The sequence below is a fragment of the Cydia amplana genome, chromosome 12, assembly GCF_948474715.1.
Source record: "Cydia amplana chromosome 12, ilCydAmpl1.1, whole genome shotgun sequence".
Lineage (NCBI taxonomy): Eukaryota > Metazoa > Arthropoda > Insecta > Lepidoptera > Tortricidae > Cydia > Cydia amplana.
In genome coordinates this window covers 7849767-7865533 of record NC_086080.1, presented here as the reverse complement: position 1 = coordinate 7865533, position 15767 = coordinate 7849767, and the positions used below count along the sequence as shown (strand labels likewise).

The 15767-nt window shown below is 43.4% G+C and overlaps 1 protein-coding gene across 1 annotated transcript; it reads right to left on the bottom strand.

The window, feature by feature from the left end:
* Positions 1–489: 489 nt before the first annotated feature.
* Positions 490–15157, bottom strand: LOC134652888 (mediator of RNA polymerase II transcription subunit 1). Its single transcript, XM_063508079.1, has 13 exons — positions 14716–15157; positions 14511–14644; positions 14152–14275; positions 13332–13448; positions 12300–12438; positions 11471–11723; positions 10702–10840; positions 9296–9418; positions 7418–7598; positions 6283–6517; positions 4692–4879; positions 3800–4181; positions 490–3044 (listed from the first exon to the last, which is right to left on the bottom strand). The coding sequence occupies exons 1-13, from the start codon at positions 14872–14874 to the stop codon at positions 494–496; spliced, it is 4725 nt and encodes a 1574-aa protein (XP_063364149.1). The 5' UTR covers positions 14875–15157; the 3' UTR covers positions 490–493.
* Between the last annotated feature and the right edge of the window lie 610 nt (positions 15158–15767).

The window sequence follows — 15767 nt, the reverse complement described above, 5'->3', positions numbered from 1 at the left end:
ACCTACCAGTTATAGAGATACAATCTCATTATATTATATTATTACATAAATAAATATAACCTCATAAATTAGAAGGTGAAACAATAATTACAATTAATTTCTAAACAATAATATCGTTGAGTAAAACCAACGTACCTAGCAAAAGAGATTCAAATGTGAGGGAAGTGTACCTTAGGTACATATTTATGGCAACAAAAATTTGGAGAATTCTAGACCGATTATTTTGCATCATTTGCATTGCAACACTGAATCTCTTTCGCCAAACCGTTAGAAGCATGAGTAAAGATCGGTTTTCCTAGGATAGCGGTGCCGTCATATAGCGGCCGTCTCCATACTAAATAATACGGCTAAATATGGATGTCGTCGTATTTGTATGGAGACGGCCGCTATGTGACGGCACCGCTATCGGAGGAAACCAAAGCTTAACAGGCGTCAACAGTCATGAAATAAAATTCAAAACGTTCTATATTCTGCCTGAAGTGAAAGTACCTCGTTACTTGCCGGGCCCGACCAGGGCTTCATCCATGAGCTCGTCGTCGGTAATACAAGGCGAGTTGGAGTGCGGCGAGGGCGCCACCAGCGGCGACGGCGCGGGGCTCTTGGCCAGCAGCAGCGCCGGCGACGCGGGGTACACGGGCCGCACCGCCACCAGCCCTGACACCTTGCTGCCCGATGACGACGAGAAATCAAGCAGCATCTCCGCAGCCTCCTGGGGCGTCGTCGCCCCGCTGCGCGCGATCGACCCGCTCGCCGGAGGCTTCATACACGAGTCCGCACCTTTCCTGTCCTCTGAACCTTTCGGCGCGGCGAATCCTTTAGCTATCTCCGTTTTAAAGTCTAATGGCATCAACGGAAATGTTCCGTAGTCTTTCTCGTCTTTGCTGCGCTGGGGACTCTCGCCTTTTGATATACTCTCGGACACCTTGGAATATTCTATGGGGCGTTCGGGTTCTATTTTAACGGGCGTGACCGTTTTCGGACTCAGAGAACCCATGTTCAGTAATGGTTTGGGGACGTTTAAGGGGTATGCTGATTTTTGCATAGCCTCGGGGGTTCGAGCGTTCGGATTGTCGTAGTGCGGGAAGGGATATTTGCCCTGATCCAGAGTACGAGCAAAATCGTTGACCAGAGACCGACTGTCGTACTGGGAGACGGGGCTGTTTTTGTCGGGAGTGCTCTGATTTTTTAACTTGGGTATTTGGAATTTACTGGTGTCGAGGGGCTTGATCAGACCTTCGACTAGAAAGTTGGATTCTTTGGCGGAAGCTTTAAACCTGTCGCCGTCGACGTCGTCTCTTGAACCGCTTGGACTGGAGTGGCGCTCAGGCTTCGATGAGAAGATGGACTTTTCGGAATTGCTCATCAGTTTCGTCCGCGCCTTTTCTCGCTCTCGGTCTCTGATGATCTTTGCCATGTCGGTGCTGCTACTTTTAGGAGAGCCGGAGCTAGTTTTCGAAGCGGACTTGGATAGATTCATGCCAGCACTGGAGCTGGAAGACTTTGAATAAGGCACTTTGGGCACGCCGCCGGAGCTGCCCGAGGTAGAGTCGGAGGGGCTCGTGTTGGCCTTGGGCGGCGTGGAGCCGGGCGTCACGTTGCCCGACTTGGACGATTGCATCACTTGAGTCTTCTTGGACGCGGGACCGCTCATGACGCCAGGTTTCAGCCCCGTGTGCGTTTTCGGAGAACCCTGGCTCGGAGGCGTGAGTTGCGGCGAGGACTGTTTACTGGAACTCGAGCTACTGTAATTTAATTTAGAACTACTGCCGGAAGAGTCTTTAGTCCTCGTCTTGTTGATAGTGATCTTCATACCGTCTAAACTAGGCTTCACCATATACTCCTGATTTTTATTTTCACTGATTTTACTACTGCTACTCGAACTGTTTTTTGATTCTGAGAATTTACTAGAACCACTAGAAGAGCTGGACTTGCCGCCGCCCAGTTCGCTTTCGGTGCCGCAGTGCTGGGCGGATTTCAACTTGTCTATCACAGCGCTGAGAGAGCCCTTTCTGTTGCGCGCCTGGCTGGGCGCGTTCGACTTGTTCACCTCGACGTTCGGTGGAGAAATGAGACACTCATTGACTGGGGTATCACAGGAGATCGGTGTTATCTCCAGCGCTTTAAGCTTCATCGGATTTTTTAATTTAGGACTACTTCTACCGGAGCTAGAAAAAGATAAGCCGGAATGTTTCTTCTCTTTGTCCCTGGAGGTGGACGAGCCGGAGCCGTAGCCGTCTTTGGATATCTTCTTGGAGAGATCGTAGCCCGTGGTGCCGGATTTTCCGGAGGGCGACCCGCTGGTGGCGGACTTCAGGGCGGACATGCTGGGCTTGCCGGAGCCGGACGAGCTGTGCTTAGGGGACGATATGCTGTGGTTTTTTGGACTCGAATACCCGGAGAGATGTTTAGGGCTGTTCTGCACCGGCGAGTGCCTCGGGCTGTTATGGTGGCTCGAGGTGCCGGACGGTTTACCCATGCTTTTCACCGTGCTGGGACTGGGCGACTTAGTTATCGACACCGATCTCCCGTGGGTGGGACTCGGGCTAAATTTTCGCAGCAGCGAGTTCGGGGAGGTGGCGCGCATGGGGGACCCGTCGGTGGGTTTGATGCTGACCGACACCGGCTTGGTCAAAGGGTCCTGTTTCGGGGGGACTTTTTCCGGCGGGCCCATAGAGTCGTCCCGGCGGCGTTTCTTCTTTTTCTCCTTGCCGCGCTCCTCGGATCTGCTGGATTTCTTCTCGGAGCGTATGTCGAGCGCCTTGAGCTGCGAGTTGGTGATGGGGGTGATGGTGATGGAGCTGGGCAGCGCGGCGGGGGGGGGTGCGGTGATGGGGATGATCTCGATGCCGGGGCGGCGGTCGAGGCACAGCACGGAGGCGAGCGGCGCGGCGGGCCCGGGTGCGCCGATGGGCGTGATGCTGACGGACGACGGCATGTACGACTTGCCCTCAGTCAGCTCCAGCAGCAGGGACGACGCGCCTCGGCTACGAGTTTCTTCTTTTTTCAACTTTTGCCGTTTGTGCTCAGACTTGTGAAAAGAATTCCTGTAAAACAATATAATAATCAGTCGGTGATTAATATACTGGTATTTTTGGTAGATATGCCCCGAATAGTGGTTTTGGCCGAATACCGAATATTCGGCCACTCTCTCGGCCGAATGCCGAATATTCGGCGACCGAATATTCGGCATGAGATGCGAACATTGTGCGTTACAATTATTATGAAAACTGTTCGCCAACAAAGCACAACGTTAACAACGTTTGTTAAGATATATTTTTTGTAAAACATATGAATGTAGTTAAAGTCAATCAAATTAGACCCACGATAAAAATAAAATATTTCATAATCAACAAATGCTCAAAAAAGGGTCTTCCTATTTAACAACTTTCCAATAATACATTTTAAATATTAAATATACCTAATTTTTTTGTGTAATTTTTCTTTTTAGGTAGGGGCAACAGATATTCGGCATTCGGCCGAATAGTAGGCAACATTCGGCCGAATACCGAATATTCGGCAAAGTGGCCGAATAGGCCGAATACCGAATAGTTGCCGAATATTCGTGGCATCTCTAATTTTTGGTCCAATCAATCGGTAACAATTTTCTGCCCAAAGTATCGTTAAAGATTTCCTGTATCAATTTTCTATAACGTATGTAACACAACGAGCTTCAGTAAATGTAATCAAATTACTTGAATTTAATTAATTAAAATATCCTGCATACCTTATTATATGTAGTTCATACTTAACGTACACTAAAGCAATTTTTATAACTTAATTGATGATTAAAATAACAAACCTCATGATTTCTTCCACATCCCCATCATTCGAGTTATCCATATCGGACGACTGCCTGGTATCGGTCGCGAGCGTGTCCGTCGCGTCTAACCCGGACATCTCCACATCCGACGCGAACTCATGCTGCGACACCGACGACTGCTCATCGTTAGTCGAGTTACTATTCATAGTGTTATCATCCTCATTCACATCGGAGTCACTCTCGCTATCCGAGTCCTGTAGTTCCCCCATATTGCCTGGTTTGCCTTTCTTAGGCCCCGTGTGCCAGGGGTCGGAGTCGGATTTTCGCTTCTTCGGTTTTCGATCGTCCACTTGGCTCTTTTCGCCGGAGTCTTGGCACATCATGGAGAGGTGGTGGTGTTGTTGCTCCGAGAGGTATGCACCTAGGAGAGAGATATTTCATTTGAGATAGTTTTATAATTTATTTTATAAATTAGATTTGCGTTTATTGAACCTCTACACCTTTATTTCTATCTTTCTTTTCTACCTAAGTATAGGTGAACCAGGATCTATTGAGGGTGCGCCATGTTGCGGAATTTTACTGGAACTAATTTTTTCATACTACACTGAATTGTCACCCTATACATGAGAATAACAGCGCCCTCTTGACAATTATCATATATTACTGGTCAGGCTATACCTAGAGCTATTTTGGAGTTTTTAGTTACTTGATTGATTGTATTTGCCTTAAACATTGATATTATAAGTTTTTTAATGGTTTCAGAATATTAATTTGCTAATCTATTCTCTGGCAAACCCACTTTGTCAGTAGAAAAAGGCGCGAAATTCCAATTTTCTTTGCGAGCACAACCATTCTCGCCAATTTTTTTTAAATTTGCCGCCTTTTTATGCCACAATAGCCTGTAACGCGGGGCAGTAAGGTCGAGTCTCACCTCCCTGGTGCGGATGGCTGACGTTGGAGGGGAAGAGCGCGCGGCCGGTCATGGTCCCCGGTTCGTGCTTGACGTCGCCCCCGGGGTCGATGCCCCCCAGGCCGCAGCTAAAATTTGAATCCAACGCAGAGTAGCCTCCGTTCATGTGCTTCGTTGCAGCTTCGCGCTCCCAGATTTTCGTCAGTGACCTGAGGGAATAACAAGGGAACGTTAGTTATCTGTTAATTCGGAAAACGGCGCCGCGTCTACCAACTCTGGCTTAAACATCGTCACACTCTTTTCTATTACGTACATCGATACAGAAAAATGTTTCCACAATAACTTGATTGACTTGGTGACGTATCCACATGCTCCGTAGGCGGAGTTCCGTGTGTGTGGACGCTAGCGCGTGGCGTTGGTTCCATCAACTCCAGTACTACAGTAGCCATGTTCTCCTAGTACTTTAAACAGTGATGCAACCATATCCACAACTGAACCATATATAGTTTGACCTTGTCCGGGTAGGAGGCGGCCTTCATCTTGGCGGGTTTCTCGCGACTGCTGAAGATTGTATTGTATTGTAGTTCGGGCGATTTTCCGCAACTCGACGTCTTGCGCCTATTTTGGGTGATCAATGACTGCTGAAGATTTCGCGCTGGATTTCATAGCCGCGGCGGACTTCTTACCAGCGGATGATGACTTTCACTCCAGTTTGTAAAAGCCGGACGCGCTTTTGCCGTTGGTTTGAATGATTGCGCCGGATTAGACTGCGCTCTTCAGATAGTTTTCTGATGAACGGAGCCAGCTTCTCTCCTTTAACTCCTAATGGCCCTGTTAACAATCTTGGACGTTTTCGGGTGGGTGCGCTTGGCCTTAGGCTTCTTAGCGCCGGCGGAGGCCTAAGGCTTCCTCGCGGCCGTCGCCGACGCATCGTCAGCAACTGCGATATCGGCCATATTTAAAACCGAAATAAGTAAATAAAAGTTTAATTCAATATCGCACGAACAGCGCAAAGGTTAGCGGATGCGTGTAACCAGAGCGCTGCGCTGACGAGTACTTAACTCGAACGCGAGGGCGCCACCGACTATATAGCTTAACAAGGGATGTTACAACTAAAACCTTTAAATGTTTATTTTTTATTTTTTTTTATTGAGAAACAAACAGTCTTATAATAAACATAAGAGCAACTTAGCTAATAGCTACCAATTGATTTATTTATAGACCTATAGTTCCCTATTTTAGATTTAAGCTAGTTTTTAATTTCTTTTAGTAATACACTGTACCTATATATCTTGTTTGTAAATAAATTATCTACAAATTGTATCGAGGTACAATTAAAAAAATAATAAAAAAGTGTAACCTTATAGTTGTACATAACAAATGAGTGAACAAGAGAAGATACTCAAAAAACCAGTGCCTACCATGCTCACAACATTACACCCTTATTTTAATAGAGAATATACAGTCCTCTTAAAGAGATTTAATGAACTGCCAAACAATTCTGCGTCCATACATTTTTCATTGTACTGTTTACATGCGCGCCCAATATACGAATGCTGTGCGTGTTTCGTTCCGCTGTTAGGAATGCTAAATATGTTGATTGTAGACATACCTCAATGTTATGGGTATGGAGTGACTCTTCTGCAGCACCCTTGTGACGTATTCATCCACGTGTTCCCGGGGCGGGGCTCCGAGCGTGTGCACGCTGGCCCGGGGTGCCGCGGCGTCTGACAGCTCGAGTTCCACGGTGGCCATGCTCTCTTCCAACGGGTGTTCGAGGGAGACGGATATATGCTCCCAGGTTAGCGCGCTCACTTCGAACATCAACACATTTTCTAGGTCCATTGCTGAAACAAAACATGTCACATTAGCAATGTCGAACTTATAGTTTGTCAAATGACTGTCTCATTGCAAACATAGACAGAGGGAATCATACTATCTTTGTTTTACACTAGTACGAGTACCCAAAAGCAAAGGATGAGTGTAGTTTTCCTGGTTCTTACTGACTGACAAATTGGTTTGACCAACTATATATGTTTTACTGATTCACTCGCTTGAGCGGTTTTTTTAGAATTTTCGATGTTATTAAATATAAACAAATGGTTGAAAATGTAAGTTTCTAAACGATTGCAACGCAAGAAAATGTCACATATACTTTATAGAACTATACATATTCTGTTTACTTACTCACTATGTTGCCTTTGATGACTTTACCTTACATCCATAGTTGAACAGTTTTAGTATGGAAATGAATTTTCCACTCACGATATGATATACATGACCGAGATAAGCGCGTTTTATTTTAGACGCGCATCCGCACGCCCCGTTGATGCTATGCGATGCGTCCGTGGAACCCTATCAGTGTGATAAATGCACATATTTTATTTCCCTACTAGCGATCCGCCCCGGCTTCGCACGGGTTAACAAATTATACATAAACCTCCCTCTTGAATCACTCTATCTATAAAAAAAAATCCGTTGCGTAGTTTTAAAGATCTATAAGCATATATAGGGACAGATAGCGGGAAGCGACTTTGTTTTATAATATGTAGTGAAGCGCAGAGTGCCGATCACAGGATTAGAGCTAACTCACCGTGTCTAGGCTGCGGGCGCACACAGCTGGCTATGAGCGCGTTGAAGAGCGCCTGCTGGCGCAGCGCGGCGAGCAGCGTGGGCACGTGCGACGGGTGCGTGAACGGCACGCTGCGCACCACGCGGCCCGAGCACAGGAAGTAGAGCTCACTCACCGTGTCTTGGCTGCGGGCGCACACAGCTGGCTATGAGCGCGTTGAAGAGCGCCTGCTGGCGCAGCGCGGCGAGCAGCGTGGGCACGTGCGACGGGTGCGTGAACGGCACGCTGCGCACCACGCGGCCCGCCAGCGCGCCGCCCGAGCACAGGAAGTAACACTGCGTCTGCTCCGGCAGGCTCTGGGGAAACGACACAGGTTGGCTACTTTCCTACTAGTCAAATCAGCTTCTTTTTTAGAACTGTCAAAACAATTTGCTAATATGAAATTTATATGAAAACGTGTGTTGTGACGTCACGGTCAACTCACCTACTTTTTATATTTCAATCCAATTTATTATTATATTATTATATATTTATTATACAGAGCCCACTGTGTCCCACTGCTGGGCAAAGGCCTCCCCCCTCTCCTTCCAGTCGTCCCTGTTCAGTGCTACATCTGGCCAGCCTCTCAAGAAGGAGTCCAGGCCATCCCGCCATCGCCGACGAGGCCTGCCGGCTCCCCGGTTAGACTCGTGGGGCTCCCACTCTGTGGTTAACTAGGCCCACAAGTCGTCCGGCATTCGGCAGACATGACCAGCCCAGTCCCATTTTAACTTAGCCGCTTTCCGAGCTACGTCTATTATTCGAGTCTTAGAGCGCAACGTGGTGTTTCGGTCGTTTCGGACTCGATCCCTTAATTTAACACCTAATATGCTGCGCTCCATAACTCTCTGGTAAACCCCGAATTTAAACTTCTGAGCTTCCGTCAAAGACCAGGTCTGAGCACCGTAGGTGAGAACTGGAAGTACGCACATGTCCATGAGCCTACGCTTGAGTGACAGAGGTAGGTCTCCCTTCATCAGGTGTTTCATTGACCAATAGCTCTTCCAGGCGTTTTCGGTGCGTCTTTGGACTTCTTTCTCCTGGAAAGAGACTATTTGGCCAAGATAAAGGTATTCTTGGACATATGCGATGTGTTCCCCGTTTATCTCAATCCCGTTTTGTGCTGTTAGTCATGACCTTGGTCTTTGACATATTCATCTTCAGTCCAACCTCGAGGCTTGCGTTGCTAAGGTAAGGTAGCTAATTTAATAAATAGAAAAAAAAAAAACTGCTATCTACGCTTTTCTAATAATTATCTGGTGCTTTATTTCGTGAAATAATTTATTTTAAGTAGAAGAAAGTACCTACCCAATTATCAGCCAAGGGATAAAATAGGTAGGTTTTTCATGGAAAAGACGAAAAATCTGCAGCAGAAGGACGAATGATGTCGAGTTATTATGGGAAGCCATCGTAAGTTTTTTGAAGGTGGCACCAATAACGAAAAGTTTCTGCTCACAAAACAAGAAATAATTGACTAGCAGTACAAATTTGGAATCTAATGTGGTTGGCTGGTCGAATTGGGTAACCTGTGGCGCCACCTTTAAACACTGACAGTTGCCAATTCCATTACAACCTTTATTGTGCGAAGCTTTGTGGTTGATTGACATCCTGGACTGGTAACCTAGAGATAGTCTGTGCGGAAAGAAAAGAGTCGTGGAACGTATAGGGCTCAATACATTCCACGACTCTTCTCTTTCCGAACAGACCCTATATAATCATCATCTTCCTCGCGTGTAATTCCAAGTAATTGGCGTGGGCACTAGTTTTTACGAAAGCGACTGCCATCTGACCTTCCAACCCAGAGGGTAAACTAGGCCCGTTTTGGGATTAGTCCGGTTTCCTCACGATGTTTTCCTTCACCGAAAAGCGTCTGGTAAATATCAAATGATATTTCGTACATAAGTTCCGAAAAACTCATTGGTACAAGCCGGGGTTCGAACCCGCGACCTCCGGATTGCAAGTCGCACGCTCTTAATTAACAGACCCTATAGAATAAGTAGTAATATGTGCTCACCACAAAAAGTCCCTTGCTGAGGTTGAGCTCGATGGTTTTCCCTGGCGTTAGTTTGTTGTACGCTTGCTGGGCCACCAGACCCAACATTGGTATCGGATTGGCCCAATCGCCCGCTATCTCCACCTGAAATCACAGCTTTATCAATGGAACCACAAAAAATATATATGTGACGTTATCTATGAAAAGAGACCTTATTGTCGATGGCGGTTACACCATTATTAACGATGCTCCGATATAAATACTAGAGATGCCCCGAATAGTGGTTTTGGCCGAATATCGAATACCGAATATTCGGCCCCTCTCTCGGCCGAATACCGAATATTCGGCGACCGAATGTTCGGCTTGACATGCGAACATTTTGAGTCACAATTATTATGAAAACTGATCGCTAGTAAAACTCAACGTTAGATGACGTTAGCTAAGATATATTTTTGTTGAACAGCACTAATGAATAGAGTCAAACAAAACAGACTCATGGTAAAAATAAAATGTTTTTAAATCAACAAATGCTCAAAAAAGGGCCTTCGTATTTAACAACTTTCCAAGAACACATTCTAAATATACCTACATAGTTTTTGGTTATTTTTATTGTGCAATTTTTCTTTTTAAGTAGGTGCAACAGATATTCGGTATTCGGCCGAATAGTAGGCAACGTACGGCCGAATACCGAATATTCGGCAAAGTGGCCGAATAGGCCGAATACCGAATTGTTGCCGAATATTCGTGGCATCTCTAATAAATACAATGCCGCGCGACACTGTGCGGCGTAAGCGCCATCGACAATAAGGTCCCTTTTCATAGATAATGCCCCTATAGAGTTTGGTGGTGAGTAAATAAAATTATTGCCGCAAAAGGACCAAGCAGGTTTTGTCATATTATAGCTTAGCTTGTATGGAAAGTATTCATTGAAAACGATCAGAAAACTTTCGAGGAAATACTACAAGGGAATTGAGCTCCTCAGCGTGAAACCGCTAGGCGCTTCTTAAGGCGTGTGACATGACAAGAAATGGCCGTCGCAGATGCTTCGGGAGTTACGTAATTTCTGAAAATATAAGAATGTAGGTACCTGAGCGCTGGTGGCCTAGCGGTAAGAGCATGCGACTTGCAATCCGGAGGTCGCAGGTTCAAACCCCGGCTCGTATACCAATGAGTTTTTCGAAACTTATGTACGAAATATCATTTGATATTTACCAGTCGCTTTTCGGTGAAGCAAAACATCGTGAGGAAACCGGACTAATCCCAATAAGGCCTAGTTTACCCTCTGGGTTGGAAGGTCAGATGGCAGTCGCTTTCGTAAAAACCAGTGCCTACGCCAATTCCTGGAATTAGTTGTCAAGCGGACCCCAGGCTCCCATGAGCCGTAGCCAAAATGCCGGTACAACGCGAGGAAGAAGATATGAATGTACCTCGGTTGTGGCATGAATCAGCTTGGCCAAGCCAGTGCACAGCGGCGTGGGCTGAGACAGCTTGAGAGTAAAGCAAGCTGGCAGCATCGCGCTGTTCTGAGGCACCAACTGCGCGTACATCGCGCCGTATGCGTTTGTTCTGTAACAAATTCAAATATATACATGCCATAAGTAGAAGTTTGTAGGTGTCTCTAATCACTACCACTAACTCCGGGATCAGAAGGAATGTTAATTAAACTTGAAACAATCTTTATTTACCCTTCCGTATGAACGCGGATCCAGTGCAACTAGTGCAGCGGAACGTGGATCCGTGTACTAGTAGTAATACTAGTACACGGATCCACGTTCCGGCATACGAGAGGTTACACAATTGTACAACTGTAAAGATATAAATCTAAATTCAAAATCTCATGGCTAAGCTTGCCCATGGAATAGAAGTCTTTTGAACTTATTCTTCCGAGAGCTTATTTTATAATTACTTTAGGTGACACATTATTATTTGACAAAACCATAGAGAAAATAATACATAGATTGCTCACTCCATACATCAGTTTTGATACCAAAGAGACTATTACCAACCGGAAAGTCTTATGTTGTTGAGCATAAGACTTTCCGGTCGGTGCTACATCTATTGCCAAGTAGCAGTACTGATAGTTCCGCTACTCGATGCTAGATGTAGACACTGAAATTAATAGTCTTTTTGGCATCAAAACTGATGTATGGAGTGAGCACTCTTGTCTTACTATATTTCTCTATGGACAAAACTTACCCTACTACGCCTTTGCCCCCTCTCCCATTCGTAATGATAGGCGCAAGCTGCAACTTGTTAGCCGTCGACCCCTCCAGCAGTACCGTAGCTGAATGCCCCACAGGCGTGTGTGAGGGCGCCACTAGCGACGCCAGACCGCTCGAGGCAGACGGCTTGCCCAAGGAGAGGAGTTCCACTGTGAGAGGCTGCAGACCCTTCTCTTTATCGAGTAGCTCGTATGGCGATACAAAGTATGTGAGCCGCATGGCGTGCCCTGAAAATATATGTTGGCTATACGTGTTTGTAAATGAATATTATTTTTAATGATTAAAATGGAATAAGGTGTTCAATAATATATATATTTATTGACTATTTAGTGCGTACATTAAAGATTGTGATGATGAATAGGTATAAACAACAATTGTCACAATATTTTTTTCCTCCATTAATAATTCAAACTCATCCAAGGTAAACCTTATTATTCTGAAATGGACTGCAGAAGTGACCAACATTGTGGAAAGTAGGTTATGGCACTGCAGTCTTTACATATGTGGGGCATTATCTATGAAAAGGGACCTTATTGTCGATAACACTTACGCCGCACAGCGTCGCGCGGCATTGTATCGGAGCATCATTAATAATGGCGTAAGCGCCATCGACAATAAGGTCCCTTTTCATAGATAACGTCACATGTAAGCTTCACTTCATGGCTCTAAAATATAATAATCATTTAACTTACTTTTGTTACTTTCATATCAGTGATAGTCTATTTTATTTATTAAGTTAAAGTTGGTAGCTATGACATATGCATTACTACTACATACGTTGCATGTGCATCAAAGTTTCATACCTCCCCTCCGCTTTTGCAGAAAGCCTGTGGGACTCTTGTGGACCTGGGCCCACGGGTCCTTGTTCACACTCTGCAGTTGACGAAGCGTGCACAGATCTTCTTCTAAACTCTGCAGCGCACTAAATGCTTTGCATTTTACCTATAACAAATAAAAGTTGTAAAGATTTTGCTGACAGACATTTAGGCCCACTTGCACCATCCTACTAACCCGGGGTTAAGCGGTTAAACCGTTAACTCAGTGTCAAATTGTACTGTTCACCATGATAACCCCAGGGTTAACCGAATAACCCCGGGTTAGTGGAATGGTGCAAGTGGGCCTTAGAGTTGAATATACTCTAGAAACAGAGGACATCGACTAGCCGGGTGCAATTGCTACTGCAGGCAAAAAATGGGAAAGACAATATCAGATGGAAACAGATGTAGGAGGCTTTTACTCAGAAAAACAAATGAAATGTATTCTTAACATTTTAAAACATTCGTCTGTACAGTAATTCAATTCAAATATTTATTAATAAAATACAATTTTACTCGTCATAAATAATTACTATTCTATATAAATAATAAATAAATAATGGACTACATATATTATTGTGGGAAAACCTCCAGTAAGCATTTTAACCTTTTGGACGCCATAGACGGATATATCAGCACCGCAGGTCCAACAGGAAAGACGGATTAAACGGTCACATACCACAGAGCAACATAGACCTACGTGCACATGCATAAAGTTCAATTTCAGTTTTGACACTTTGGTAATGTGGCATCCGAGTGACAGCTTTTGTGTTTGACACGGCGTCGAAAAGGTTAAGTCTGCTTCATACGGCTGTATGGGCTGTATTTGTATGGACTGCAAAGAACCAAGCTTTATAGATTGGTAGTTAAAATTTTCAAACTTTGAGAAGTGAAAAATGTTAGATCAAACCCTTCACAAAAATGTTCACAATCAACACCATAAATTGCTCTTATCTAACGTTATTGGATCGGAATTTGTTGGTCTAAATGAGGTACAATATGGTTGAATTAATTACTGACCTTTTTCTCTGCATTTAGTTGATAAACTGCGGTGAGGCCTTCCAACTGAGCTGTAAAATCCGCAAAGTCCCCTCGAGATATGCATGCCACCAGCTCTTCACAGCTCTGTTGCTCTATCTGAAGATAAAGTGATAATTATTATACTGCAGGTAGATTGGATGCAAGCACACTTGATAAGAAACTACTGACATGCATTAAAATTTCAGTTTTTCCTTATATGTTAGAATTTTCACAAAGTAGAAAAGTGTATGTTGTCATAATTTGAGAGGTAAACCTTCACATAAATAAAATTGATATCCTTATTAATACTTAATTTATTTGATGAAAAAAAAAATAGGACTCCGACTACAAATTACTAAATCTGACTAACTGAAGACAGATATTGCACTCTCAAATTATTATAAGTACTTCATGTGTTATACCTACACATACAGAACAGAACTGTAGATACTTAGGTTAGGTTTAATCTAAATTTCTTTACATGAACATTTTAACAAGTTTAGTTTTTCATGCTGTACGGCTAGTATAATATATTATTGGGAGTAGTAAATGGACAAGGGTTGTGATTTCCTTGATCTAGTCTGCTTGATTTCAAAATATCTATACAAATATTTAGTCCCATCAATGAAAAACTTCAAACTTTCAAGAAAGGAGTGTTCTCCCATCTTAAAGGCCGGCAGCACTCTTAAAACCCTCTGGTATTGCAGGTGTCCTTGGGCGACAATGATCACTTACCTTCAAGGATTTGTCTGCTTGTTTGCATCCTATATCATAAAAAAAACTTTAATATATACCGTGTATAATTTTCTTTGTCTTTTACCTTTCCTTCATGATGAATCTTAACATCCTTCACAGATCCCGATGACTCCACAAGTATTTCCAAATAAAACATATCCGAAGATATAAACATGTTGACACCTGAAGTGCCGACAACTAATTTTAACCTGCAAATTAAAAATGATATTTATTTAACAGAAAGTAAAGAAGTAAAAGTATAGTTATTAAAAGTATAAATCTTCTCACCCAAGTGACCCACTTTGACTGTGAAAATATCTTCTTTAGGGTTAACCTTTACAAGCCCACCAATAAAAAAAAATTGTAGGCTTGGAAAAAAATTATGAGTTAAACAAAACCCAAAGGACTCTAAAGCTTATGATTGCTAGAGATTAGGCCACTTACCCTAGCTGTCTTGATAGACATTCCAGCCTCTCAATAAGACTTTGCAAAGAGCTGATTTTGATACAGTGTTGCAGGCTATCCAGGCATTTTTGCAGGATCATTCGGTCTTGACTGTCCACTGCCCAGCGTTTGTCCTAGACAAACAAATGATCAAGTTAAATTGCCAACAATAAATCTCAGATTAAATATAGGAGACAACACATACCAGCAGTGCCATCCGTACAGCTTTGGAAGTCTCAGCCAAATTTTTGTACTGTGAAGTTTTTGATCTAAGTTTCTCCATCAAAATCTCCTTCTGCAGTTCTTGTGACTTGTCCACTAGGCCATTTAATGGCGCCATTATCTGCGGCTTGATGTCCGTCATTTTTATAGGAGTAATAATCACAAAACTGAATCAAAATACGTGCGATTGCTGTTGATAACAACTCTTGACATACAATGGAACATCTGATACTTGCGTTGTTTTGGTTAGTATTTGGACCTATGTTAATGTGATACACACGTGATCTTCATTAGGAGATATTTAAAAGTATCATAATTCACATGAACTGGACTTATTACTATTTTATGTATTTAAATTTAATTAAAATTAGATTTCACTTTGAGCAAGTTTGCTGTCATTTTCACGCGATGCCATTTGCTATAACCCTAATAAAAAAAGTAAAATTGTTTCTTAACTATTACAATTTTGTGTCGCTAGTGACCTCCTAAAAAACTTCAAGAGTAAAAGAGATAGTTATATGCGTTTGACAAATTATGTTTCGACTCTTTAAATAAGTGGAATTATAACAAAAGGCGTTTTTAGACTTCTTAACTTAGCTTTTAATTTGGAGGATAAGTAGGCGTTCAGGCGAGACAATCAAATTGACAATTTGATTAGAAACATTTGACAAGAAAACAATAAGCACACGTACACAATCTCTTAGCGAGTATTGAATTCTTTTCTCCTATTTAGTGAGTATAATCGGAACGATTGATACGTAGGTAGTGGTTATATTCTCTTTGCGTTGATCTTTAGGCCATATTTGGGTCATATTATGACCCGTAGCACCAAAAAATAAAGGGACGTCATCATTTTTAACACGCTTTTTTTTATTATTAGGTCGACCTGTATGTAACTAAATTGTAATGGAATCTTGCAAGTTAAATCTGATCCACTTCCCGGTTTCCGATTGAGGTGAAATTTTGCATGCACATGTAAGTCGGTTGGGTAATGCAATATTATGGTACCATCGAGCTGATCTGATGATGGAGACA

Bases quoted from the DNA above. Each gene is read 5' to 3' on its own strand.
- LOC134652888 (XM_063508079.1), bottom strand. From the start codon at position 14,874: ATGACGGACATCAAGCCGCAGATAATGGCGCCATTAAATGGCCTAGTG. The intron at 13,449-14,151 runs GTAAAAGACAAA...CTTTATCTTCAG, and splicing joins AGATTCATCATGAAGGAAAG to ATAGAGCAACAGAGCTGTGA. The intron at 4,182-4,691 runs GTGAGACTCGAC...TCTCTCTCCTAG, and splicing joins CAGCCATCCGCACCAGGGAG to GTGCATACCTCTCGGAGCAA.